The following is a 27336-nucleotide window of genomic DNA, read 5'->3' on the forward strand; positions in this document are numbered from 1 at the left end:
CAGGAGCTACATAAGGCATAACTCCAATAATTTTTGTTTCATCCATATTACCAGCATCTCCGCATAATCCCATATCTGAAATACATACATTGATTTCATCATGAAGCCTAAATAATATATTGCCTGTATGTAAATCACGATGAAACATATTTTTTTCATGAATTTCTTCAAGAGCATCAACAATGCCAGATAAGACTTCTATTCTACTATTCCAATCAAAATTTTCATAATTTTTAATTATCCAATTATTAAAATCTCCTTTTTTTGCATATCGAAGAATTAAAATATAATTTTTTGTATCTGGATTTTGAGATATTCCATATATTTGAAGAATATCAATATTAATACCTGAAGTTGAATATGCTTTAACCTATTTATTGAAAAAATTATATTAATAAAATATAATCATACTTTTAAAAAAAAACTGAATTTACCTCATTTAAAAATTTATCATTAATATTTTGTGAATTGAACAAACATTTTAAAGCAACTATTTCATTGGTTTGTCTTATCCATTCCTTTTTATCAAGATCATAACATAATGGACCATCTTTCCATGTTGCTGAATACACTTTAGAGAAACCACCTTTACCTATTTCTTTTAAATCGGTAAATTGATTGAATGGTATCCATTCAAATATCATATCATAACATGTGTCAATTTTTAATTGTATTTCTTGAATAAGATTATCAACTTTTCCATTTCCACTAGTCCAATTTGAAAAATTTGATTTTAAATAATTTATTTGACATGATTTACACCATTCACTAAATTTGTCAGTATATTCTTCACCACATTCTTCACAATATACATCTTGAAGAATCATTATATAATCTTTTGTATCTGGATTTTGAGATATTCCATATATTCCAATATGATCAGTAATTTTATATTGATCATTTTTCTCATTTTCTAAATACATCTTAACCTGTTTAAAGCAAAGAATAAACATTATTATTATATTAGAAAAAAAAAGTTCTAAAATTAATTTACAAGGAAATTCGTACCTCATTTAAAAATTCATCAATAATGTTTTGTGAATTATATAAAAATTTTAAAGCGACCTTATTGTAAGGGTTTCTCGACCATTTCTTTTCATAATTATCATAATATAATGGACCATCCTTCCATATTACTTTACATATTGTAATAGAATTGCCTTTGCTTATCTCTTTAATATATATAAACTGATTGTATGGTATCCATTCAAGTATCTTATCTTTATAATGATTAATACTTAATTGTATTTCCTGAATAAAACTATCAATTTCTTTATTCTGACTTGTCCAGTTTGTAAAATTTTCTTTAAAATAATTTATTCGGCATGGTTTACACCATCTATTTTTTATATCAGTATATTCTTCACCACATTTTTTACAATATCCATCTTGAAAAATCATAATATAATCTTTTGTGTCTGGATTTTGAGACATTCCATATATTTCAAGATAATTGGGTTTGTTACGTTTTTGAGCAAACATATCAAGATAATTAGTATCACGTTGAGCTATTCTATGCATTTCAAGAATAGATGTATGAACAACATAGTCATCATCGTAATTTTGAATATTTGTTAAATGTATTTCAACCTATTAGAAATAAAGATTAAATAATATGCTAAAAGTATTATTTTAAATTAAATTCATGAAAAAATATCATACCTCATTTAAAAATTTACCAGTAATATTTTGTGAATTATTAAAGCATTTCAAAATAACCATTGTATTGGATTCTCTTGTTAATAATTCCTCGTCATATTCTTTGTAACACAATGGTCCATCCTCCCATATTGCTGAATATATTGTAATAGAATCATCAATATTGCTTATTTTTTTAATATCATTAAATTGAGTGTAAGGTACCCATTCAAATACTAAATTATTATGATAATTAATTTTCAATTGCATTTCTTGAATGAAATCATCAATTTCTTCATTTCCACTAAACCAGCTTGCAAGATTTTTTTTCAAATGGTTTATTTGACATGGTTTACATAATGCATTCATTTCATTATTATTACTTACAACATTTTTACCACAATTTTCACAATATTTATTTTTAAGAACCATGATATAATCTTTAGTATCCGGGTGTTGGGATATTCCATATATTTTAGAAATTTTGTCGCTATGAAATGATATTATCCATGCAGTTGAATATGTTGCAACCTAATAAAAGAATAAAATAATAATTATTATATTAAAATGATTGAATCTATAAAGAAATGTTAAATCCGTACCTCATTTAAAAATTCATCAATAATATTCTGTGAGTCATATACACATTTTAAATCAACCGTTTGATTCAAATTTCTTACATATTCCTTTTTATTGGCATTATAACGTAATGGACCATCCTTCCATTTTGCTGAATATACTGTAGCAGAATCATCTTTATCTATTACTTTTATATTATCAAATTGATCATATGGTATCCATTCAAATAGTATATCGACACCACTATTCATACTTAATTGCATTCCTTGAATGAAATCATCAATTTTTTTATTTCCACTAGTCCAGTTAGTAAAATTGATTTTAAACTTATTTGTTTGACATGAATAGCACCATTCCTTATTTGTATATCTTTTATTACAACTTTTACAATAATCATCCTGAAGAACCATAAAATACTCTTTCGTATCAGGATTTTGAGTTATTCCATATATTAAAAGTGCCTCATCATCATCAAGATTTGTTGAATATGTTTTAACCTTATTAAAATATAAAAAAGAAAATTAAAATGTAAATAAATTATTATATTAAATTAAGATGTTTAAACTAAATTCATAAAAAATTTACGTACCTCATCTAGAAATTCAGTAGAACATTTTAAAACGATATTTTTATTTGATTTTCTAATATATTCATTAACTTTATTATCATGATATAATGGTCCATCCTTCCATATTGCTGAATATATTAAAGTAAGGTCATCTTTAATTATTTCTTTAATATCATTAAATTGATTGTATGGTATCCATTCAAATATTATATCAGATGAGTTATCAATATTTAATTGCATTTCTTGAATGAAATTATCAAGTTTTTCATTTTTACTGGTCCAATTTGTAAAATTTTCTTTCAAATAATTTGTTATACATTGTTTACACCATTTCTCTTGTATATCTGTATATACTTCGCTACATTTTTTGCATGTGTTTTGAGAAGACATTATATTTATTATTTTGAGGTTTACTTTGACGCTAGAATAACCTGCTTATATATTTTTGATTTTCATGTCGATCAACGCCTTAATGAAGGGAATTAATACGGGCTTAGCTTTTTTTGTGTGCCAAAGTCAACTGATCTGGTCAACTGATCAGACAGATCAGGTCAGTCGACCATGATAACATGGTAATCACCATTTAACCTGGCTGGCACATGCAAAACGTCATTATTACGTCATATTTCGTAACCTTGTTTACAGTACAAAAATATTATGCGAGGGCCGGATTATATAGTTATTCAGTACGGTACGATTTTGAAACCTGTTTGATCATTTTTCCAAAAATTTCAAAATTCCGTACTTGTATATTCTCTATAATTAAAAAAATAGTGTTTGTGTGACGAACCTTTAGATTAGTCTGTATAAATTAATTTTGAATTGCTGACGGCAAGTCATGTTGTACATCTAATCCAATTCCGGTTAATGAAATTTTAATCGGAATTTTTAATATTTATTTTTTTTTTCGGCTTTTTTTCCAATCTGAAATTTTTTTCCCCTTTTCCTTTTTCGGGTTGGTTTTTTTTCTTTCAAACCGAACTGAATACATTCTTTCACCATTTAGGTGATCGGATCAATGTTGCGACGCCACGGCAATTGCCGATTCTTATTATTATTAATAATAACTGAATATTATTTTTTTGTATCAAACTCAATAAATAATAGACTAACATAATTACTTATTTATTTATTTTTTGTAACAATAGATCGTTATACAGTAATTAATTTTTCGAGGTAAATTTTTTTTTATTTTATTTTATTAATAGAAACGTTTTCTAACGTTTCTTTATCTTCTCTTGTAAGGTTCTTGAGAATTTGCTGGATTGGGTACCATTGGAATGTGGAAATGGTAAGTTTTGTTACGAAACTTATTATTTTATATTTATATATAATTAGAAACGTTAACTAGCGTTTCTTCTTTTATTCTTTTGTAGGTGCTCTCTGGGTTCTTTCTAATACTGGATAATGGTTAGTTTTCGAAGTTCGTTTTGAACTTCAATTCTTTTTTAAAAAAAAATTTCTTTTTTTAAAAGAAATGTACTAAAATTTCTTTATTTATTTTGTAGGTTCCCTCCAGCCTTGATCTTGGATTGGGATAGCAGTTTTCGTAAGTTTTGGGAGATGAGTAGGGATTTGAGGAGACTTGAAGTTTCGTAACAGTTTTGTTACGAAGCTTTAAAGTTTTTTTTTGCATTTTAAAGGAATGTTTCTAACGTTCTTTATTTTTATTTTTTTTTTGTAGGTTTTGTGATACAACATTCCGAAATGGTGAAATAATGGTAAGTTTCTCATTGCAAAACAATTTTTTTTTTTACTAAGAAACGTTCTAACGTTTCTTTTTTACTTTTTTAATTTTAGGTACTTTGGGGTTTCAAATTCGCTAATTCGCTGAATCAGAACTGGTAAGTTTCTTAACTTACCTTTTTTTTTATTTTTTCAGAAACGGTTTAACATTTATTTTCTTTTTTCATGTAGGTTCTAAGACTATTTTGGGTACTGGATATTGAAATGGTAAGTTTTACAAATTATTCTGAAGCTATTATTAATTTATTTCATTTTAATTAGAAACGTTTATTAACGTTTCGCAACAGGGAAACTTTGATTTAATATTTTAATAGAAACGTAAACTTCACTTGTAGGTTTAGATTAGATTAGATTAGTATACAGTATATTTAGTATAGATTTAAAAATGTATCATTTGTTATTGAATAATGCAATAAATAAAATAATCTAACAATCTAAAATTATTAAATACAACAATATTTAACTATAAATAATATAACGCTATTTAACCTGCAGTCAATTTTTAACTGTATCGACAATTTAATCTGATATATGTCACGTGATATTTTCATCGATATATATCCCATGAAAAAATTTCCTGATGTATTTGACATGATTCACATAATGTATTCATTTCATTATTATTACTTACAAAATTTTTACTACAATGTTCACAATATTTACTTTTAAGAACCATGATATAATCTTTTGTATCTGGGTGTTGGGATATTCCATATATTTTAGAAATTTTATCACTATGAAATGATATTAACCATGCTTTTGAATATATTAAAACCTAATAAAAGAATAAAATAATAATTATTATATTAAAACGATTGGAATCTTATAAAGAAATGTTAAATCCGTACCTCATTTAAAAATTCATCAATAATATTCTGAGAGTCATATACACATTTTAAATCAACTGCTTGATTCAAATTTCTTACATATTCCTTTTTATTGGCATTATAACGTAATGGACCATCCTTCCATTTTGCTGAATATACTGTAGCAAAATCACCTTTATCTATTACTTTTATATTATCAAATTGATCATATGGTATCCATTCAAATAGTATATCGACACCACTATTCATACTTAATTGCATTCCTTGAATGAAATCATCAATTTTTTTATTTCCACTAGTCCAGTTAGTAAAATTGAATTTAAACTTATTTGTTTGACATGAATAGCACCATTCCTTATTTGTATGTCTTTTGTTACAACTTTTACAGTAATCATCCTGAAGAACCATAAAATACTTTTTCGTATCAGGATTTTGAGTTATTCCATATATTAAAAGAGCCTCATCATCATCAAGATTTGTTGAACATGTTTTAACCTTATTAAAATATAAAAAAAAAAAATTAAAATGTAAACAAATTATTATATTAAATTAAGATGTTTAAACTAAATTCATAAAAAATTTTCGTACCTCATCTAGAAATTTAATAGAACATTTTAAAACGATATTTTTATTTGATTTTCTAATATATTCATTAACTTTATTATCATGATATAATGGTCCATCCTTCCATATTGCTGAATACATTAAAGTAAGGTCATCTTTAATTATTTCTTTAATATCATTAAATTGATTGTATGGTATCCATTCAAATATTATATCAGATGAGTCATAAATATTTAATTGCATTTCTTGAATGAAATTATCAAGTTTTTCTTTTTTACTGGTCCAATTTGTAAAATTTGCTTTCAAATAATTTGTTATACATTGTTTACACCATTTCTCTCGTATATCTGTATATACTTCACCACATTTTTTGCATGTGTTTTGAGATGACATTATATTTATTATTTTTGAGGTTTACTTTGACGCTAGAATAACCTGCTTAAATATTTTTGATTTCATGTCGATCAACTCCTTAAATAGTAGCTCCTTTATTGTCATAAACAATTTTTATGAAAAGTTTTAAACGACATAATAATTTAAAAATCATATGGAATATTTTTCATATTAAAATGTAAAGAATTGAAGGGGGTTTAGCTTTTTTGTGTGCGATCTGGTCAACTGATCTGGTCAGCCGACCATGAGAACAATGGTGATCAGTGATCACCATTTAAGCCTTGGCTGGCACATGCGAGACGGCATAATATTTTCGTAACCTTGTTCACAGTACAAAAATATTGTGTATCATTTTTCCAAAAATTAAAAATTTCAAAAATTCCGTACCGTACCGTACTTGTTCTATCTTCTATATAATTAAAAAAAAATGGTGTTTGTGTGACCTGTATAAATTACTAATTTGAATTGCTGACGGCAAGTCATGTTTCAATGTTTCATGCTGTACATCTGATCCAATTCCGGTTAATGAAATTTTAATCAGAATTTTTATTTTATTTTTTTTCGGTTGACTTTTTTTCCAATCCGAAATTTTTTTTTCCCTTTTCCTTTTTCGGTTTGGTTTTTTTTTCTTTCAAACCGAATGATTTTTCCCGAATACATTCTTTCACCATTTAGGTTGGATCAGTGATCAAGATCAATGTTGCGGCGCCACGCGTAGTTAATGATTTGTAGATCGTTATAATTAATTTTTCGGGGGAATTTTTTTTTTCATATTAATTAGTGATGATATTTTTTTCTCTAGAGGATGTAATTTTTTTAATGCTACAATGGAAATTTTTAAGATAAGAAAAAAAAAGATTTTTTTTGTAATAATGTAACAATAAACTACTTATACAAAATTGTTTTTTGTAATGAATTTGTAAACTTCACAGTACTGCAACATTTGTTTCGTGTGATAAATAAAATTTGCATTTAATAATAATATTTCATATACTGTATAACACTTGCACACAATTCATTATTATTTGTATAATCATATAAATTGTATAATTTATTACATTTATTTCCTACTAATGCCATCATAATAATAGTAAAAAACTTATTCACACTGCACTGCATGGCAAATAAAATGTAAGTGTGTTATTACTCTCTTACTTGATGGGCAAGTATCATCCCCGGCGCAACGCATATTATATTTATTATAGAGCCAGTACAGTACGGTACGGTAATTTTTTTTTTTATATAAATATGTCCAAATAACCACGTACATTAACGTCCAAATAACCACCATAGTTGAATGGACATTGGTGTCCAAATAAATAATTTATTAATATCGTCATAACTGAAGCGTGAATTAAATATATTTTATCTCAATGGCTGGTACTAATTAATGGGTGGATTTTTTAATATACTATTTTATTACTATTATTGATTTATTATGCCTTTTGATGCATGCTAAAGCTAAAATACTAAATACGTTTACTAAAGCATTTTTCGATTCTCTTAAAGATAACGCTTTTGCTTTATTTACGTTTGATTAAATAAAATTCTTCATGCTTTAATATACAGTAGTGCATGAGGAATCTTTTTCATCAACGCGGTTTATAGATTTTTATTATGAAAGGAAACATATGCTTGTAAGTATTTTAACAAGAGCACCCTTATCCACTTTTATCATATAATTGGTTTTAGAAGCCAAAGATCATCGTAAGAAAGGAGAACGATAACATACATATGAGCACAGAATATTTTTACATTCGGGTCCTCATCAACTTCAATAGTAACATCATAATTTTCATCATCTCCCAATATTTTGATATAATTTTGATTTTGAAAAAATTTAACAGACATTTTTTAGTATATTTTTCAGTGGAAAAGAAAAAATAAAATTACCGCATGATCGACTTAAACTGCAGATTATTTATGTTATTATGAAAATCCGAAATACACATGATATTTAAAAATAATTTTTTTTTATTTTAAACCTAATAGATTTGTCATAAACAACGGATCTAACCTAATATAATATAAAATGAAGAAAAAAATTAGTTATTGGGTAAGGGGATTGAAATATTACCGAACTGCGAAGCAGTTCGGATGATATTTTAACCACCATACCTAATAACTGTAGACGTCCAAGATCATGTTCATATGAAAGCATAGTAAACATGTGATAATTAAGCACGTCTGAAATGTGTGCCAGGTTGACGGCGCAGTGTGGCGCAGTAATTTCAAAAAGATTTAAGTTAAAGATTTTCTTTTTAATGTAAAGCTTTCAAATTTACACATTAGATGTATTTTCATCTGTTTTACAAAATTCACTTATAAATGGAAGGAGGTTTTGGAAGTAGATTTTGACTTTAGTATATAACAACCGATTTTATCGTCTTTGCCGATCATTTCCAAAATTGGATTTGTCGAAAGAACAGTTTTTGTTAAATAACTCGAAAATGGCCTTCTAAACCACCCGTATATGCTCTAAGTAAATTTGCAGAGCGGACAAAAATACACCTAATGCAGGAATTTAAAGGTTTTATTTTAAATAAAAAAATTGCAATTTAATTTTTTTGGAAAAAATCGCAGCGCCACACTGCGCCATTAACCTGGCACACATTTCAGACATGCGATAATTAATCTATATGACGTAATGAAAAATATCAAGATATTTACGCAATATTAATTTATCTAAAAATATCAGTATGTTATGATCCTATTTGGCTGCATAATAAATTTTTATTAATAATAAAATAAAAAATATCCTTTATTCTAGGCTCACTATAAAAATTAATCATTACTGATCTGGTATGATTTTGGTAGGTGTAATCATGCTAACAATAATTTCAATTTCATTATTTTTTTTTTATTTTTATTATTTAGTAATAAAATATAGCAAAAATATTAATTTTAATTTTAAAATAAAAAATACCAATTTATATATCAATCAGGCTGATCATTTCATTCAACCTAAGAGGATTATATTGAAAATAATTTAATAATTATTTATTATTGGATGATTTAAACTATATAATAGTCTAATAACGTACTATATTATCTATATTATCAGTTTGACGGGACCGTTCATGCAATTTTTATAATAAACTCCCGTTTCTATCCAATAATTTTATTACTTAATAGTTATTCGGCACGAAGTGCCGAATAAGTGATTTATCCGGTATCCCGTGATTTGAATATTGCGAATTTTGCCTGATACACGATTTTTTTGCCTGATACACGAATTTTTGCTTGATACACGATTTATTATAACCATTTTTAATTATAAAATCACGTGATACCGGATAAATAGTAATATCAGATAACCGACCTAAAAAACAATTATGTAAGGTCTGCATGAATTTATGAGGATAACTGATAATGACTAATAATGTATTATTTTCATTAATAATAATAAAAAAAGTATTTAAAAATTTGTAATAATAATTTTTATTAAAAAAGTTTCAAATGGAGTGACTCATCAATCTACTGATTTATCTTTTTTTTAAAAATTAGTAATTAAACAAATAAATACTAAAGAAAAGATGAAATAAATTTAAAAAAGAAAAAATATATTAGTATCAGTAATTAAAAAACAGGAGGATGAAAAATGTTAAAACTACCCAGCGTACATTAAGTGTGGCGTCCATGTGACAAATAATGTAAACAAATGGGATTTGTCAACTGAAAAAATTCATCTCAAAATATTTATAGAAAATGAAAAGCAGCATGACATGGTGAAAAAAAATTAGTTTATTAACCAACTTTGCTTAGATTGGTCAATCAATTTATTCACACAATTTTACTCACACTAATCGATCATAGCAATATGAATATTGAGTTTTTTTTATGCAAAATATTATTAAAATGTCAGACATGAACAATAAACATAAATAATTAAATAATTTTACATCAGCTCAACATACTAAAAAAAATCAATAATGGCTTATGTATCAACAATATAATTTCTTTATTCATAGAATTGGCATTAATTATTTGTAAGTTTACCATTGTAATAAATGGAATTTAATAATAATAAAGTTGAATATCCATTTTTTCTACAAAATTGATCAATCAAGGTCAATCATTTTTGATCGATCACGATGTCCTATTAATAAATTTAGAAAAATATTATCTTCTACTTATTACATTGTTTCACAACCTCTTCAGGAAATTTTTTTTACTTAAAATGTAAATATGTGGAAATCTGAATAATTTCAATATTTTCCGAGTACCTGTGACAAAACACATGGTATTTTCGGCGTAGATCTACGGATTCGAATATTAAAATATTGGATCCATGTAAGATATATGGGAATGTATGAAATTCCACATATTTCTGAACCAATCCATATGGAATTACATGGACTAAAAATTACAATAATTCTGTAAATAATTATTTGTATAATTCTTTTCTAAGTTATTTATGAAAACAGATTTTTGAAGGTCTAGTAATTGGAAACAATCCGCAGCATCAAAAGGTTCGATTATATTATATTTTGTTAAGGTTTCATCTTTAATTGATCCGGTATAAAAGTATTCTAAAATAGTTCCCATAACAGAGGAATTAATTGTTGGAAAAGAAATTTTTGGTTCACTATCTTCTTTCATCCTATAATAAAGTAATTTGCCAAACATTTCAGATTTCGTAGCCAAAATCATTCTACAACCATATAATTTCTTTTCATTACATAAAATTTCTATATCACTATAGATTATTTATTAGTAAACCTTAAATCTTTTTCTAAAGAATTTTCTTCATTATTTTTGAATTTCTTTAGGAAAGAAAGGTTCTGTAGTTTATTTCAGCAGTGATTCTATTCAGTATATCTTACAAATAAAGTGTAGAGTCGATTTTACAAATTTAGAAATTTAATTAACAAAGTAATTACTTAATTAGTAGATATAATCAAACTAAAAATGGATAGCCATTTTATAATAGTCTTTTTATCAAAGAATAAAAGATTAGATTTCAACAATAATATAATCTATAATAAATTAAGTGTTCAAAAATCATAACGAATCTCGGCTGTCAAATGACAAAATATTTTGATCGGCTTTGTTATTTTGCTTATAATGGTAGTTAGCCAAAAAATGGAGACGAATTCCTGATTGCTGATCATCCGGAGCCAGTTTAATCGCAGAAAATCCACTGGAATTCCAGACGATCTACGCCTGAGCCAGGTCCGGATCACGTTGCGGCTAATTATTTTTCGGCTAACTACACCATTATGTGGCTTAGTGGCTTAGAAGGATTTATTTCCTGATTTAGCACATTAAAATATTTGTTAGTTGCAGAAACATTAATCAATCAGTTATTTTAACATCATATTTATAATATTCAGGTAAGTTTCAATAGTTATGATTCTAAACATTTAAATTAATCGCCATAAAAAACTTTTAAAAAAATATCTTTAATTAGCTATAACATCACTTGAGTATATTTAACATTGTTTTTCGAATTATCTTTTTCAAGTCCTCATTTTCAGTTCCAATAAAAAAATTTTATTCAATTAATTATTTTTTTTATGAGGTTGAATTCTAAATCGACCAGGAGATATTAATGATACTACTGGATAGAGCTTTGATGGTAAATTATTCCATGCTGATACTTCCAGATATTTTTTTCCATTGACTGTAAAAGCGCAAGTTCTTTATTCATATCTAAATGAACAGTGATTTTTGTGCCATCTCCGAATAATGGACAATAATTTTCTATATAATTACCAAAATTACAACAATAACCAATGGAACCTAATACCCATCCAGTAGTTTGATTCCCTGCCAAAGTTTCATAATTAAAATTTTTTGATGCACATACTCCAACAGCAGCACTTCTACAGGATTTCTCAATAATAACATCCCATTCAAAAACACCTTTATTTCCTAAAACCACTTTAGCACTAACACTTTATATTAATTAGAATCATTCAGTGCATATACAACTGTTCCATTATCCTCAATAATAAGTTTTGATCACATGCTGATTCATCATAAACATAATTAGGCATTCCTCGGTTATCATTTAAATCTGAATTAAATGATAATGTATTATATCGATAAACATTTAAAATAATTTCAATTGGGTAATGCCAAGCGGCTCAATAATATGAACTAATATTTGACCTTTAATTCGCCTAAAATCAATTAATTTAACTAAAGGCTCCAACTCTTTAGCAACTTTTTGGTGACTGACAAAAATTTTATTTTCTATTTGTACTGGATTCTCTTGTCTTATCTGTTCTAAAATCAGTAACTGTTCCATAAGAGTAATATATGCTTCATTCGAAACTTGTTTGCTGCAAGGATAGCGCCATATCGAAAAACTTCATATTCTGGGATTGCAAAGGGAGTTTCTTCTTTTTCATGTGTACAAGATAAAAGATATTTAAGTCCTGTAATAGACAATCGACCAAATTCAATGGTGTTTAATGGAATAATTGCTACTGCTTCAACCAATAAATTTAGTAGAATATTATCTTCTGTTAATAAAATTTTCTCCGCAAGTTTAGATAGTAATTCTGGTGAATAATTATCATCACAATTTTTTTCTAAAGTATTTTTGAATGTTTTCATAATAAAATCCTGAAGATCTGGTAATTGAAAATAGTCAGCAGCGTAAAATGCTTCAATTATATTATCCTTTTTTAATGATTCTATTTTAATTGAACCCGTATAAGTATATTCTAATATGATTTTCATACCAACAGAATTAATCTTTGGAAAAGAAATTTTGGTTTCATAATTTTCTTTCATTCCATTATAAAGTAATCTGACAAATACTTCAGATCTTGCTGCTAAAATTGCTCTACAACCATATAATTTCTTTTCATCCTCACATAAAATTTCTATATCACTATATTTTGGATTATTTATTAATAAGCTTAAATCTTTTTCTAATAAATATCCTCTCGTCATTTTTTTTTTAAAAAAAAAAAATTTTAAAAGAAAATGAAAATATATAAATGATTATATTTTAGGAATTTAAATACTTAATTTGTATTTGTTTGCATTTGTGCCATGTTGCACAATTCCCATGGGAAAAAATATGAAGGAGAAGAATCGACCTACACCGGTTAAAAATTGGAGTACATTATTATTATCCAGCGAGACCTGCCTGATGTACACATTCTTGAAGGATTAGATATGTCAATTTATGCTGGTAAACAATTGCATTAATTGGAGTTGGATCATGCGACTGACCGATAAATTAATTAATAAAACCTGCTGTGTATTTTTTATTCCATAACGCTCGCTCTAATTTACTTATCGCCATTTTCAGAATTCTACTACCCATACAAATTACTTATTAAAATAAAATTACAAGACTTTTACCGGACAAAACCAGATGTTCCGTAATTATAATCACTTAGTAATCACAACGTACACAGAAATCTAAAAACTGTAATAAATATAGATTTAAATAATGAATATGATAAAATTGTGTTATTCTGATACACTTAAATCACTCCGATTCAAGAGTTTTCTCAAACATTTCAGATCTCGCAGCCTAAATTGTTCTACAACCATATTGTATAATTTCTTTTCATCCTTACATAAAATTTCTACGTCACTATACTTTGGATTATATAATTAATAATTTTAAGATCTTCTCCTAATGAATATCCTCTCATCATTTTTTAAAGTTTCTTTTTTCTTTAGAAAAAAAAAAAATTTATTTTGTAATTCATTTCAGTGCTTCCATTTAAGGATATTTTATGGTTAAGGGTTTGGTTACAAATAAAATTAGATTACTGATTTAGTAAATCGACAAAGTAACTGTGGCTAACATAATTTTTATTTATGTCACTATCTTCGATGTATGAGATCTAAAAATAGAAAGATTAATGTCCTATCAAAACGTTTACATCATATTTACATTATGAAACATTTAGCTAAACGCAAGACTTAGACTTATTATAATAATATATCAAGGTTATTTAAGAATGTTATAAGTCTAAGAATTTCATGTTTTGTTCATGTGGTTCGATCAATTAAGAAAAAAAGAAATATAAAAATAGAACTAATATCATTTCGTACGTAAACATATTTTTTAAATGAATTAAATCTCGATCTACTAAAAAGATTCTTTTAAATTCCCAAACTTTTGTTGTTTTACGTAGAAGAGAGGTATAAGTGATCAGATCATTTCCAAATTTATCCATTTTTCCACATAATTTGGATAGTGTTGTAAATGATCGTCAAGAGTTGATATGTTTTTTGATCAATTTTGGAAAAGCTCAAATAAAAATTTGAGTTGCGTTTTATAATAATACTTAATGCTTTATGATTAGATCACGAGTACAAGTACGAGTTGTTGTAGACAAATCATAATCATAATCATAATGCATATGCTTATGCCTCTTTGACATCAAAAGAATAAAATTGCGATTTAGAGCTTCCTGTGCCACTTTCGTTGTAAGTTAATTTGGACCATCAAAAAATAGAATCATGAATTTTTGATGATCTACATACATAAAAAAATAAAAATTTTTCCGTATGATGATTATTTTTATTAATCAATAAATTAAGTACCATTATTAAAGGTCCAAGAAAAAATTCATACAAATTATATTATGAAAATTAAATATCATTTTTTTTATTTTTTTTTTTAAAAAAGAAAATTATTTTCAATAAATATATTTTCTAATTTTTTTGTACAATAAATATAATAAATTATTTTATTATTTTTTTTTTCGTAAATTGAAATTTTTAATAATCTACTGTACATAAACAAATGTCACTTGATTTATTAATTTTGGCTTTTTTTTAAAAAAAATATTACATTACCAAATAAAATATTTTTGTTTTTTATTATTCAATAGTTACAATAATTATTATTAAATATTTACCATAGAATATCAATTATTTTAAAATTAACCAATTAAAATTTAGAACATTTTTACTGATGATCTACGTGAATAAAAATTTCAATCTTATACAATTACTGATTTTTTGTTAATCTTTATGAAAAAAGTTAAAAAACGTACCATAGTTTTTATTTAATAAAAAAATTATTTTATTTTATTTTATTTATTTTATACAATGATTAAAATGATGGCAAATATATTTTCATTTGAAAATTTATTAGCTAATCAACAAAATCCCAAACAATTACTAATAAATTTATTATATACTTGTCAAATTTATCTTTTAGACAATCAAACAAATTTTTATTATTTTATTATATAATAATAGAATACAAAATATAATTTTACATAAACATTTCATATGTTAATTATATATTACAAATTATAAGGAATCTACTGCGCCAAATTCTTTATTGGTTATGCAACTGGCATAACTGGCATAACAAAATTAAATGAAAATGATTCAATACAAGCATTCAACATAACTATTTTTTATCCAATTGACCCTTCAACACCATGTTATATCCCAAAACTAACAAATAGCCAAGTTCTATCAGTAAATAATTGTAAATTTTCGTTGGGAAATAACAATGAAATTGATGTAAATATTTTTTTATTATTTTTTAATTCACTTTTTATTTTTATTTATTTTTATTTTATTTTCTTTCATCTTCACTTATGATTTTATTATATTTTAATTAAACAAATGACAATTGTCCATTAAATTATTGAGCATTACTGACAAGGTTGTCCAGGGACGGAGTCCCTGGTGTTAGACGCATTTCTAGTTTTTTTGTGAAACAAGTATTTTTGTTTGGGATTTATAAAAAAGGAAATTCTTAATAATCTGTGATTTTTGTGATCATCAGCTGACTTATTGAACATTTTATTGTTTTGACCTAAATAAAAATGATTTTGTCAATCGCTGCTGTGTAACTGTAATACGTTTTAAAAGGCGTTTTTTTTTTCTAAAAAAAAAAAATCTTTTTTTCTGTCTAGACGTAAAATTGAAGTCACATTTATTAATCCAATATGGAAGAATTTATACTTACTGATGATATATTTGAGCAAATAAAAGATTTTGATCATAAGAACCTAACTAAAAAACAAATTTTGTTAATTGATAAGTTAATATTCAATAAAAAATTTAAAATACGTTATATAAAAAATGGTTTATGCATAGAATGTAAGCAGCCTAATACTGCTTATGTAAGTAAATTTAATAGTTGGTGTATGTCATGTAATGCTAAGACTTTTCAGAAAAATTTTAAAAATTGGACTAGTGGAAATCATAAAATTGATAAGTTTATTCAAAAAGTACAACTTAACGCTAAAAATTATAGGGGAGTTTTAGAATGGATTGAATATGATAGATTTGAAAATGTTGAATACTTGACAAAAGGAGGATTTGGAATTATTTATAAAGCAATTTGGAAAGATGGATTTATAGAAAGTTGGGATTTTGAAAATAATAAATGGATAAGAATTAAATATTATTGTAGGCAATATGAGAATTTTCCAGTTATTTTAAAATGTTTAAATAATTCTCAAGATATTACATCCGATTTTTTAATAGAAGTAAGTTACTTATTTTGTATATAATTTCAAGATATTGTCCTATTATAAATGTTAAACTATCTATTAATTATTGTTATTATGGATTCTTTTTTAGATTGGAATACATAGTTTTTTTTCAAAAGAGGATTATGGTAAACCTAGTTTAACATCACGGTGTTTTGGCATTACTAAAGATCCAGAATCTAAAAATTTTATGATGGTAATGGGATATGCAAAAGATGGTAGTTTAAGACAACATTTAAATAATAGTTTTAAAACAACAAAATGGTTTGAAAAGTTGGATATTTTAAAAACAATTGCAAAAGGCCTTGAGTATATTCATCAAAAAGGGTTAATTCATCGTGATTTTCATTGTGGTAATATATTAAAAGATGACGATTATACTTTCATTACTGATTTGGGATTATGTCGACCAGTGAATGTAAAATCATCCCAAAATGAATGTAAAGAATTATATGGAGTATTACCCTATGTAGCACCAGAAGTTCTAAGAGGAAAAGGATATACTCAAGAAAGCGATATTTATGGATTTGGAATTATTGTGTATGAAGTTTGTACAGGGCTCCCTCCTTACCATGATATTGTTCATGATAAATTTTTAGCTATTAGCATTTGTCAAGGACTTAGGCCAAAATCAAATTATAAAATTCCTCAATTAATTCTAAACATAATTAAACAATGTTGGGATGCTGATCCTTTAAAACGACCTAAAGCAAAAAAATTATCAAGTTTATTACACAATTTATGGGAAGGATCATATTATGATAATGAAACTGAAATCAAAAAGCAAATTGAAGAAGTAGATAAAATTAATGAGAAGTTAACTTCTTCTTCATTATTATATAATGGACCTACTCTTTCATATACTACAAATCCTCAAGCAGTTTACACGAGTAGACTTTTAGATTTTAAAAATCTTCCAAAACCAAAAAATGCTATTGATAACAAGGATGATGATAATTCATTTGGAGAATATTCAGGTAATTAATTTCTTAATTTAACTTTACAAAAGCATTCTTTAAATATTTTATTTGATGTATATACTTATTTTTTATATATATTATAGAATCAATAGAAGCAATAGATTTTACCAAACTAGACCTAGGTACTTATATACATTAACCTTTTATATGATTTATTTTATTAATAATATTATTTAATAATTTATTTTTCACTTATAGATAAAAGTAACTGAATTGAAGAAAGGAAAGGGATCTTGGGTATAAATTTCTTTATTATTTACTACTATATATTTTTTTTAACATTACTACAGTATGATATTTTATTGGAATATATTTTTTATGATTAAATAAAGTATTTATAATTATATGAAAAATAAATATAATGAATTGCATTGCATGTATGATGTTTTAAAATTCTAACAAAGTAAAAAATTACATTATATTTTATGTTAATCTTATTATAAAGTTATCAAACTCAAAGGGAGGCCAAAAACCTATCAAGAAAAACGATTATAGGGTCAGTAAAATAATTGTCAGTAAAATGAATGCGACCCATTAGTAAGGAAAAAGTAAACCATCATTGGGAAAAATAATATAGTGAATATAGAAAATTCGTTTAACGTGTTTGAGCTGGAGCTTGTAACAATTGAAGCAGTGGTAATTATAAGATAATTACAGTATCTTTGAGCATAACTACTTTTGACGTTATTAAATTATTATATTTTTAAATTTTTAAGAAAATAATTAATATGTCATTAATAACAATTTGTTTTATAATAAAATTTCTTTTTATTAGGAAAAATGATATTAAAATAGATGGAAATTTTAATAATTTATTGTTTTATCATAATTATTTTTTTATTTACAAGCAGGTTGAAATTTTTATGAATATTACCTATTTTAATGATGAATTATATTACAACTGAATTCATTCATTAATATGAATTTCCTTAATATAATAATGGTGAAATATTTCTTTCAGTTTTATATAGATAGATTTAAAGCAACTAAACTAATTGAATAATAAAATTTTTTAATCTAACAATTTTAACATGATTCTAATTATAGCACATTGTTACTGATAATGATATGATCGATTTATATATAAAAAGGAAAAGTCCGAATGTAAGACAATAGAAAAAGAAAATCAGTATTTTTCTTTTTTGTGAAAATTGTGGGATAGTGATTTTAAACTATCTTTAATAAGTTAGTTAAATGAAATAACTAAAAACAATTGTAATTTATTATTATTGTATATTTTTTTTAAAAAAAAAATTATCTAAAATTTTTTTTTCATTTTCATCATAAAATTAAGCTAATATGACCATAAAAATAATCATGGAATTTTTTTTCAATATACAATTACTTTGCATAATCTTTATTAACTAAATTAAGTAATTAAATAAAAGTATTTTATTATTAAAATTCCAATTTAACTAAACCAGAAAAAGATAGTATGAGTTCTCTTTTTAAAAATTTGTAATCCGATGCTTATTGACACCATTATACAGATCACGCTATATAGTTAATGATATCAGGTGATCTTCATATATTTCTTGTAATTGGTTGTTATGCTGATCGTGCTATCCTGGAAAGGAAGGAAAATTTTACTATAGGATACATTAGGATAACATAATGATGCCACTGGATAAAGCTTTGATAGTAAATTATTTCATGCTGATACTTCTGGATATTTTGTACCATTGACCGTAAAAGCGCAAGTTCTTTTATGAATAATGGATAATAATTCTTTATATAATTACCAGAATTACAACAATAATCACCGGAACCTAGTTGATTGAGTTCCTTGCAAAAGTTTCATAATTAAAATTTTCTGATGAACATACTCCAACCCAAGCATATGTACAATTTTTCTCAATAATAACATCCCATTCAAAATGCTTTACCTTCTAGTATCATTTTCGTCCTAACATTATGCCATAATGTTATTTAGAGAATAGTAAACGATTTTTCCATTATCTTCAATAATAAGTTTTAATCCATGTGCCAACTCATCCCAAACGTAATTAGAACAATTTAATATTTGTACTCCTCGAATATAATTTATGTTGAAATTACTTGACCTTACTTTTTACCGATAAACATCTAAAATTATGGGTCAATGATGTCGGTCAAAACTTGTCCCTCAACTCTTCTGAAATCAATAAATTTCAATACTTTAGAAACTTTATGGTGATCGGTAATAAATTTATTTTCATTTTCTACTTGCTTGTGTTGGGTTTTCTATTTGTTTTATGTTTTCTAAGGTTGGTAACCGTTTCATAAGGGCATAATTACGTCGTTAGAAACTTGTTTTTCTGCGCACAATATCGAAAAACTTCATATTCCGGAGTACAATAAATATTTTTTTATTACTTGTAATATCAGCATTTGAATATTTTACATTTCATAACGTAAAATAATAATCAAATGAATGATTTATAAATTATTTTTTATTGTAAAATACTAATGCGTTGTTACAGAATTACTTTTACACATAATATTTTATAATAATTTATAATTATCTTTATTTAATAATTGAAAAGTCCTATTAAAAAAAATAGAGAATTGAATTATTTAAATTACAAACTAAGAATCTTTTTTTACTACTCTAATCTCAGTGTTTAAATAATTTCAAAATAAGAATATAAGATAATAAATATTGAAAATGAATTCTGCTTTCAAATCCCAGTAAATAGTTTTTGTATAAATTTGTACCAAACGGGCTCATTGGCTCAAAATTAGCTTAAATTTATGCAAAAAATAATCCAAATTTAAGCCAATCTAGAGCCAATTATATATGGATGAGCCCATTTGGCACAAATTTATACAAAAACTATTTACTGGGAATTGATTGAAAATTAATTTAAAATCCGTCTAAAAGAAATAATTTACATTAGTAAATAAATATATTTTATTATTTTAATTTTATTAAAAAAATATTTAAATTATAAACAAACCATCGGGAGTTTTATCTTTATCTTCTGAATGAAGATTTGGATTATTTTGTACTTCATCTATTAATATACAGTAAATAAGATAAATTAGAATAATAATACTCTATCATTATTATAAATAATAATTTATTCTACTTACCATTAATACTAATATTTGATCGTTGTTGCATTATTTCTCTCTTATCATAGTCATTTTGTACGTCTACTATTATAAAATAAATCAAAATTTAATAAAATATTCATTCTTATCTTCAAACGAAAATTATAATTAAATATTTAAGGTTTTTACCATTCTCCATTTTCAATTTTTTAAATAATCTGGATGATTCTTTACTATCATTATCTATAGTAATTAAGATATAAATTAGTATTTATTCATAATAAACTTTAATATAAAAATAAATTACCTTTAAAGTTAATTTTACTTGATTTACTATGATTACTAGCTATAATGAAAACCAATCAATAGAGTATTATATTTTTATAAAAATTCAATATTATTTTAATAAATACTTACTATTATCAGAAAGACTAAAATCATTTGATCTACTGATATAAAATGCTATTTAAAAAAAAAAAAGATTATCTCAATATATTTAATTAAAGGATTTATACAATAAAATTATTAACTTTATATTACCTTTTTGTTCTATTATTATTTAATTAAAAAAGGTATCATTAATTATAATGTTAAAGAAAAAAAATTAAATAGTTAATAAACATTAAAAAAGTATACCTTCTGTTGCATTTTTTGGTTCGGGTAGATTTTCAAATTTATGAATTTTACTTGTAAATAGTTTACTACTTAAAATATTGCTTGTTTTTTTATCTATTTTTGTTATTAATTGAGGTAATTCATTTGGATTATTCTGATAATATGATTTAATTTCTATAATTTTATTGTGAAGCGTATTAGTATCAGGTCTTTTTAGTAGATTAGCGTCCCAACATTGCTCCATTAAACTTTTATATTCCAAAGGAATTTCTGATACAATTTTTGGTCTTATACCATCAATGATATCAATTGCAAAAATATAATCATGTTCATAATTCATAAATGGAGGTTGTCCAAATGAAATTTCCCACATGAGCATTGCAATACTATAAATATCAGAACTAAAAGTATAACCTTTTCCGTTAATAACTTCAGGAGCTATATAGGGAAGATTTCCATATATACTCGTTGATGGTTTGTCTGCGGGACCACAAAATCCAAGATCACTAATCCGCCAAAAATCTTTAAGCTGTGAATATAATATATTTCCAGAATGCAAATCTCTATGAATTGAATTCACTTTATGAATAAAATAAAGTGCATCAATTATCAAAAAAGTAATTTTAATTCTTTCATTCCATGTAAGTTGATTATGATTTTGTTGTAAATAGTCTCTTAAATTAATATTAAACTTCCTCATTACAAGTAAATAATTTCCATTTAATGGATTTTGTGTTAAACCAAAACATTGAACAATAGATGCATATTTGTTGCTTAAAGTTAAATGTGATTTAGCCTTTAAAATAATAAATTTTATCATTAATAATTAAATTTTAAATTTTAAGTTCTTTAAATATTTTTAACTTACAAACCTCTTCAAACCAACTTTGACTTGCATTTTCAACATTTTTTAATTCTTTAAGTATTACAGCATGAGTTCCAAATCTCATTAATTGTTGTTCTTTAGAATTCCATTCTTCATATCCACCATCAATCCAATCTGCTGTATAAATCTCTGAGAATCCACCTTTTGTCAGATATTTAATATTTTCTAAATTATTATATGGGATCCATTCAATAATAGCATTTGATGTAAGTGTTTCCATTTGACAATTTTTTATTAAATTATCAATAACATTATTTCCAGAAGTCCAATTTGAAAAATTATATTTTAAATAATTTCGAACACAATATTCACAATATAATGTAGCTAAACATTTTTGGTTACAATTTTCACAAACTCTTCTTGTTCCTTTATTATAAATAAGTTTATTTCGGTCATAATTTTTATTAATTATTCTTATTGCTACAGTTTTATCTTCTTCTGTAATAGAATTATCAGCAAGAACGAATTGTTTACGAAATTCGGTTTGTTCATAAAAGTTAACGTAAATATTATAATCAATTGATGTATATGATCTACTAAATACTGCTCGTATTAATTCTTCCCTAACATTAGACATTTTTGTAAAAAAACAAATTATTTTTAATAATGCAAAAAAAAAATAAAGCCTCCTAAACAAATAAGTTGTGCAACCACCAAAATTTTAATATTGTCTCCTGTCATGTGCTGCATTGTAAACAAAATGATGATCATCATCTGATCATACAAAAAAATGTCATTACCGGCAACTTGGATCTTCCATTATTCTTTTTTGATGTAAAAACTACAAAGGTACAAAAGACGTTAAAGTTAAGCTATTATAGACTAGAATTATTTTCTGTAAATTTAATTTTGAAGATGTTTTTGGAAAGAAACCAATCTTAACAAATCATCATAGAACCCAAAAAATGGAAACACCTTTAAATTCATAGTAAAATAAAATTTCAATTGCCGTATTTGTGATAATGATTGTCTTTTATTGCAATTGATTTTTAAATGAGCCAAATTTGAAGATTCGAATGAAAAATCGAAAATTAAAAATTCTTTGATTATAAAGTTTTATCTGTATAACATTTCGAAATTATAATACAATAACATATTTTTCAGGCAAAATTTTATTGCCTTTTTCACGACATAATGAGCTTGTAAAAATTAAAATTCAACTAATTTTCTTTACTCAATGAAACTTTTTTAAAAAAAAATTCGGAGATAAATATTATTATAGTTGGAGACAAATATTTAATAGTATAAGACAATAATACATGGGTATATCTGGATAGCATTATTTATGGCTATATCTATTCGATGAGCGCTCTATAAAATGATCCTAAAAATCATCCACCATTTGCGTAAAATTCTTAAAGAAAATCCTGATGGTCATGAGTTTTTTGTGAATTATCCAAAATATCGAGCAAATATAAAACAATAAATATTATTATTAGCAAATTATTTAATCATTAATGCATTTTTAACAACTTACAATATCCTAATACTATTTGTTTATTTAATTTATTAATAAAAGTTGGATTTAATTCAATTTATCATATCTATATCTTAACTAAGACAAGAGGCTTTTGATAATTAACTATTATCATACCATTTTATTTGGTAACAAATTTATGTTAACCTATTATTACCTTAAACGGAAATTGGGCCAAAAATAATCTATCATTTCCTTTAAACGAAGAAATTTTATTAAATCATATTAGTACAGTAAGTGTAAGAGCGATACTAAATTTATATCTACCACTAATAATTTCAATTGAATTAGTAATTTGTCTAATTTCAGGACAATTCTTAATAACTAAGATTAACTTTTACTGCCTCAACATTTTCTTCCAGATGTTTGCTTTTTCTGAGAATAACAACCACATTATCTCCCTGTAAAAAGTATATGAAATAGAGCTGGGATACAATCCGGGTATTTATGAGTATCCGGGTTATGGAATAACAAACAGGCAAAAATGGGTAATGCCCGTTTTGTATCCATTTTACGTTGACATATACTGTATATACCCTCGGGCCTCGGGTAATTGCTTCATAAAATTTGCCAGAATTAAGATGTTAACTCTGGCCAGAATTTTAATGCCGGCCAGAATTAATGTTTGTATATCATGAATGTCGTAATCGTTACTAGTCACCACGAAATTTCGGCCAGAGTTAGGTGATGTGTTGATGATCACTACTACTGGTGAGTTTTAGCAATACTTTCTAAAAGACTTCTTATATTTGATAAATATCTTAATTAATATATTTATTGAGGTTTTTGTCCGAGTAATACCCGGGCCATATCTAACAAACAGTTAAACGGGTATAAACGGGCAATACCCGTTTTGGAATCGGGTAACACATTTTTTTGATTTAGGTACTATGATCCGATTATCTAAGGTATTTAAACCGTGGTAAGTTATTTATTAATTATTTAAAAATATAGGTATTCAAAATGATCATAAAAAAGAAATAATGCGACAAACGAAAGGATCAGTTAATGATGAGTAAAATTTATGCCATAAATTTTTAATTTTGCAATTTTTAAACTAAATATTTTTGTCCTCTAATAGATGATGACGAAATATATAATAATCCAAACCTTCATTCAAAAGATCAAGATGAATTGGTGATTCCTGATGGTTAGTTTTCTTAATTTAGATGGATTTTAAAATTATATTTATAAGTAAATTATTTAAAAGCTAACGCTAAGGTTAAGAATAGTAAAATATTTTACGCGGTTTCTTTGTTTGTAATTTAAATAATTTTTTTATATATTATATTTTATCAATAAATCTAAAATTAATATCTTTATATATTAAAACAAAGAAAAAACAAAGAAAAAAAGTCAATGAGAAAGAAATGATAAGAAATATCATGCATGTAAAGATTAAAAACAAGATTCCAGAAAAAAATAAAAATATTAATAATAATTGACTAATAGGCGTATTTTAATAAAATTTTTTTTTTTCTTCGGGTTAAATCATGATTTTAAATTTTGATTAACTAATTGTGACGTCACTTAAAGTATAGCAAACTTTTTTTTTACCAAGGGGTTAATTATCTCGTTGATATCCGGAACTTTTTGTAGTATATCATAAAAGATCTAGATTTTTTGTTTTTAATGTATTATTATGAAGTATTTCTGTATAAATTATTTATTTATTAAAATCTTATAAAAAAAAATAAAATTTTACAATTCATATTACGCGAAACATTTAAAAATTATTATTAATAAACTTGAGTAAATCCTTCATATTAAATTTAATTCAAAAAATAACTCTCTTGCTTTATGTTTACTGTTAATTTGTTAGTTAAATAGATTTTATAAAATCAATAAATTGATAGTATTTTTTATAATTATAATTTCTGCTTAAGCAATATAAAATATTAGTCAAATGATATATAATTTAATAATTGCACAAATTGCACAATATCATAAATCATATGTATTATAAGCCACAATTATACATTATTAATCATCATTAAGCTATAAATTAATTGATGTAATAGAAGTGACTCATACATGATCTAAATTTTTTTTAAGAGTCACTAAGTATTCAAAAGGTTTTTAAAAATATATATATACCCTCAAACTTTCAAATATACAAAATCAAATTTCAAATCAAATTTTTCAAATTTTCAAATTTTTTTATAATACAAAATGTCTTATCAAATGTGCCCAAATTTCATTATTACTCCTTTAAATAATATTCCTATTGACAAATGCTATCCTTATCATTTCCAAACCGAACCATTTATTTAAAATCCATAATTAATACATTCTTTTTTCTTTCTTTAAATCTCTCTCTTTCAAATCTCTATCTTCTCCTTCATCCACTTCATCTATCAAATCTCTCTCTTTTTGAATATTTTCTTATTTCAAATCTTTCATTTTTAAACATTTCTATCTCTCTTACTACCTTCCATATTATCCCCAATATTCTCCTACTTTATCAATTCTTCTTTCATTCTTGATTCTCTTCTTCATTTTCTTAATTTTCTTTATGAATTTACTCATTCTATAATAAATGTTTCTTACATCTTTTCTTCATTTTTTCAAATATAATATTGATTTAACAGTCAAAAAAAAAATGCCCTTAAAAACTCCCAAAAGAAACAACAGTTGATCCTATGCAACTCCTATCTAATTAAATAATTTAATATTATGTACTTCATGATGTTGAATTTTTACATGAAGTGAAAGATCAAAGTAACATTGCATTTCATTCTGATAATCTAAGCTTAGCAGAAGTAAAATTGTTACTTTATAATCAAATTCCTGATGAAATGAATCAGTACTAGCCTTCTTTACAGAAGGTACTGAATGCAATCAGTAAATGGACAAGCTAGGTCCATTGCTTACAAAATATAGCATGGAAACATAATACTTTTGGTCAACTGTGAATTACTTGGCCAGGGGATCATTTGCATCACCCATAAAGCATTGCACCACGCTAATTGGTGTCAGAGAGATTCTTTGTTTTGTAAAAATTTACCCTTTATTGATCATTTGATCTATCTCATGTAATTTTTATTCTTCACATGTGATACCCTTTATTTTGTTCCTTTGTTGAGTTCTCTCCTTAATAACTTATCAACTCAACAATGATAATCCATCACCGTTGGTTCCACAATTATTGTGTCCAAGTTCAATTCTTGGAGGTGATTTTTTTTACTATAATAAGTTTATTTTTTCTTTTTTTTCTCTTTTTAGGTGACTTCATCAGTATCTTTAGATGAGGTGTGATTAGTTTTCAAAAAAAAGTTATATAATGCTTTTTATTTTATCTTATAGGAATCCGGCCAAATTTCGTTCTAGAGCCATAGATAATTTTTACGAGTTGGAATTCTAAAACTTTCTAAAAAAAAAACCATGATAGGAAATTTCGTAAAGGGTCCAAATTTTCCTTTATTTTTCAACAAAACATTAAAACATTAAGCGACCTTCTGTTTTTTCAGGTTTTTGAACGGGATTCAGAAGTAATCAATTTTTTTTTTAATTTAACGAACATCACTTTTTTATAAGGAAATCGGAAATTTTTTTAGGCAGACAGTTTCCAGCTATTTGAACAGA

General features: G+C 25.1%; 4 protein-coding genes across 4 annotated transcripts; 1 reads left to right on the forward strand and 3 right to left on the reverse strand.

Moving 5' to 3' along the window:
- Nucleotides 1-5367: 5367 nt before the first annotated feature.
- Nucleotides 5368-6315, reverse strand: OCT59_017697 (uncharacterized protein; the record flags this gene model as incomplete). Its single annotated transcript, XM_066137654.1, has 3 exons — nucleotides 5368-5853; nucleotides 5947-6053; nucleotides 6252-6315. The coding sequence occupies 3 exons, from the start codon at nucleotides 6313-6315 to the stop codon at nucleotides 5368-5370; spliced, it is 657 nt and encodes a 218-aa protein (XP_066004209.1).
- Nucleotides 6316-11819: 5504 nt separating this feature from the next.
- On the reverse strand, nucleotides 11820-13224 carry OCT59_017698 (uncharacterized protein; the record flags this gene model as incomplete). Its single annotated transcript, XM_025330098.2, has 3 exons — nucleotides 11820-11941; nucleotides 12034-12215; nucleotides 12599-13224. 3 exons carry the CDS (start codon nucleotides 13222-13224, stop codon nucleotides 11820-11822), a joined length of 930 nt encoding a protein of 309 aa, XP_025184820.2.
- Nucleotides 13225-16208: 2984 nt separating this feature from the next.
- On the forward strand, nucleotides 16209-18086 carry OCT59_017699 (uncharacterized protein; the record flags this gene model as incomplete). Its single annotated transcript, XM_066137655.1, has 5 exons — nucleotides 16209-16405; nucleotides 16679-16754; nucleotides 16849-17734; nucleotides 17821-17859; nucleotides 17936-18086. The coding sequence occupies 5 exons, from the start codon at nucleotides 16209-16211 to the stop codon at nucleotides 17947-17949; spliced, it is 1212 nt and encodes a 403-aa protein (XP_066004210.1). The 3' UTR covers nucleotides 17950-18086.
- Nucleotides 18087-20582: 2496 nt separating this feature from the next.
- OCT59_017700 (uncharacterized protein) lies at nucleotides 20583-21767 on the reverse strand (the record flags this gene model as incomplete). The annotated part of the gene is made up of 7 exons (XM_066137656.1): nucleotides 20583-20593; nucleotides 20677-20733; nucleotides 20813-20878; nucleotides 20963-21016; nucleotides 21081-21119; nucleotides 21191-21235; nucleotides 21683-21767. The coding sequence occupies 7 exons, from the start codon at nucleotides 21765-21767 to the stop codon at nucleotides 20583-20585; spliced, it is 357 nt and encodes a 118-aa protein (XP_066004211.1).
- Nucleotides 21768-27336: the final 5569 nt, after the last annotated feature.

The sequence above is a fragment of the Rhizophagus irregularis genome, chromosome 26 (genome assembly GCF_026210795.1).
Source record: "Rhizophagus irregularis chromosome 26, complete sequence".
Taxonomy (NCBI): Eukaryota; Fungi; Glomeromycota; class Glomeromycetes; order Glomerales; family Glomeraceae; genus Rhizophagus; species Rhizophagus irregularis.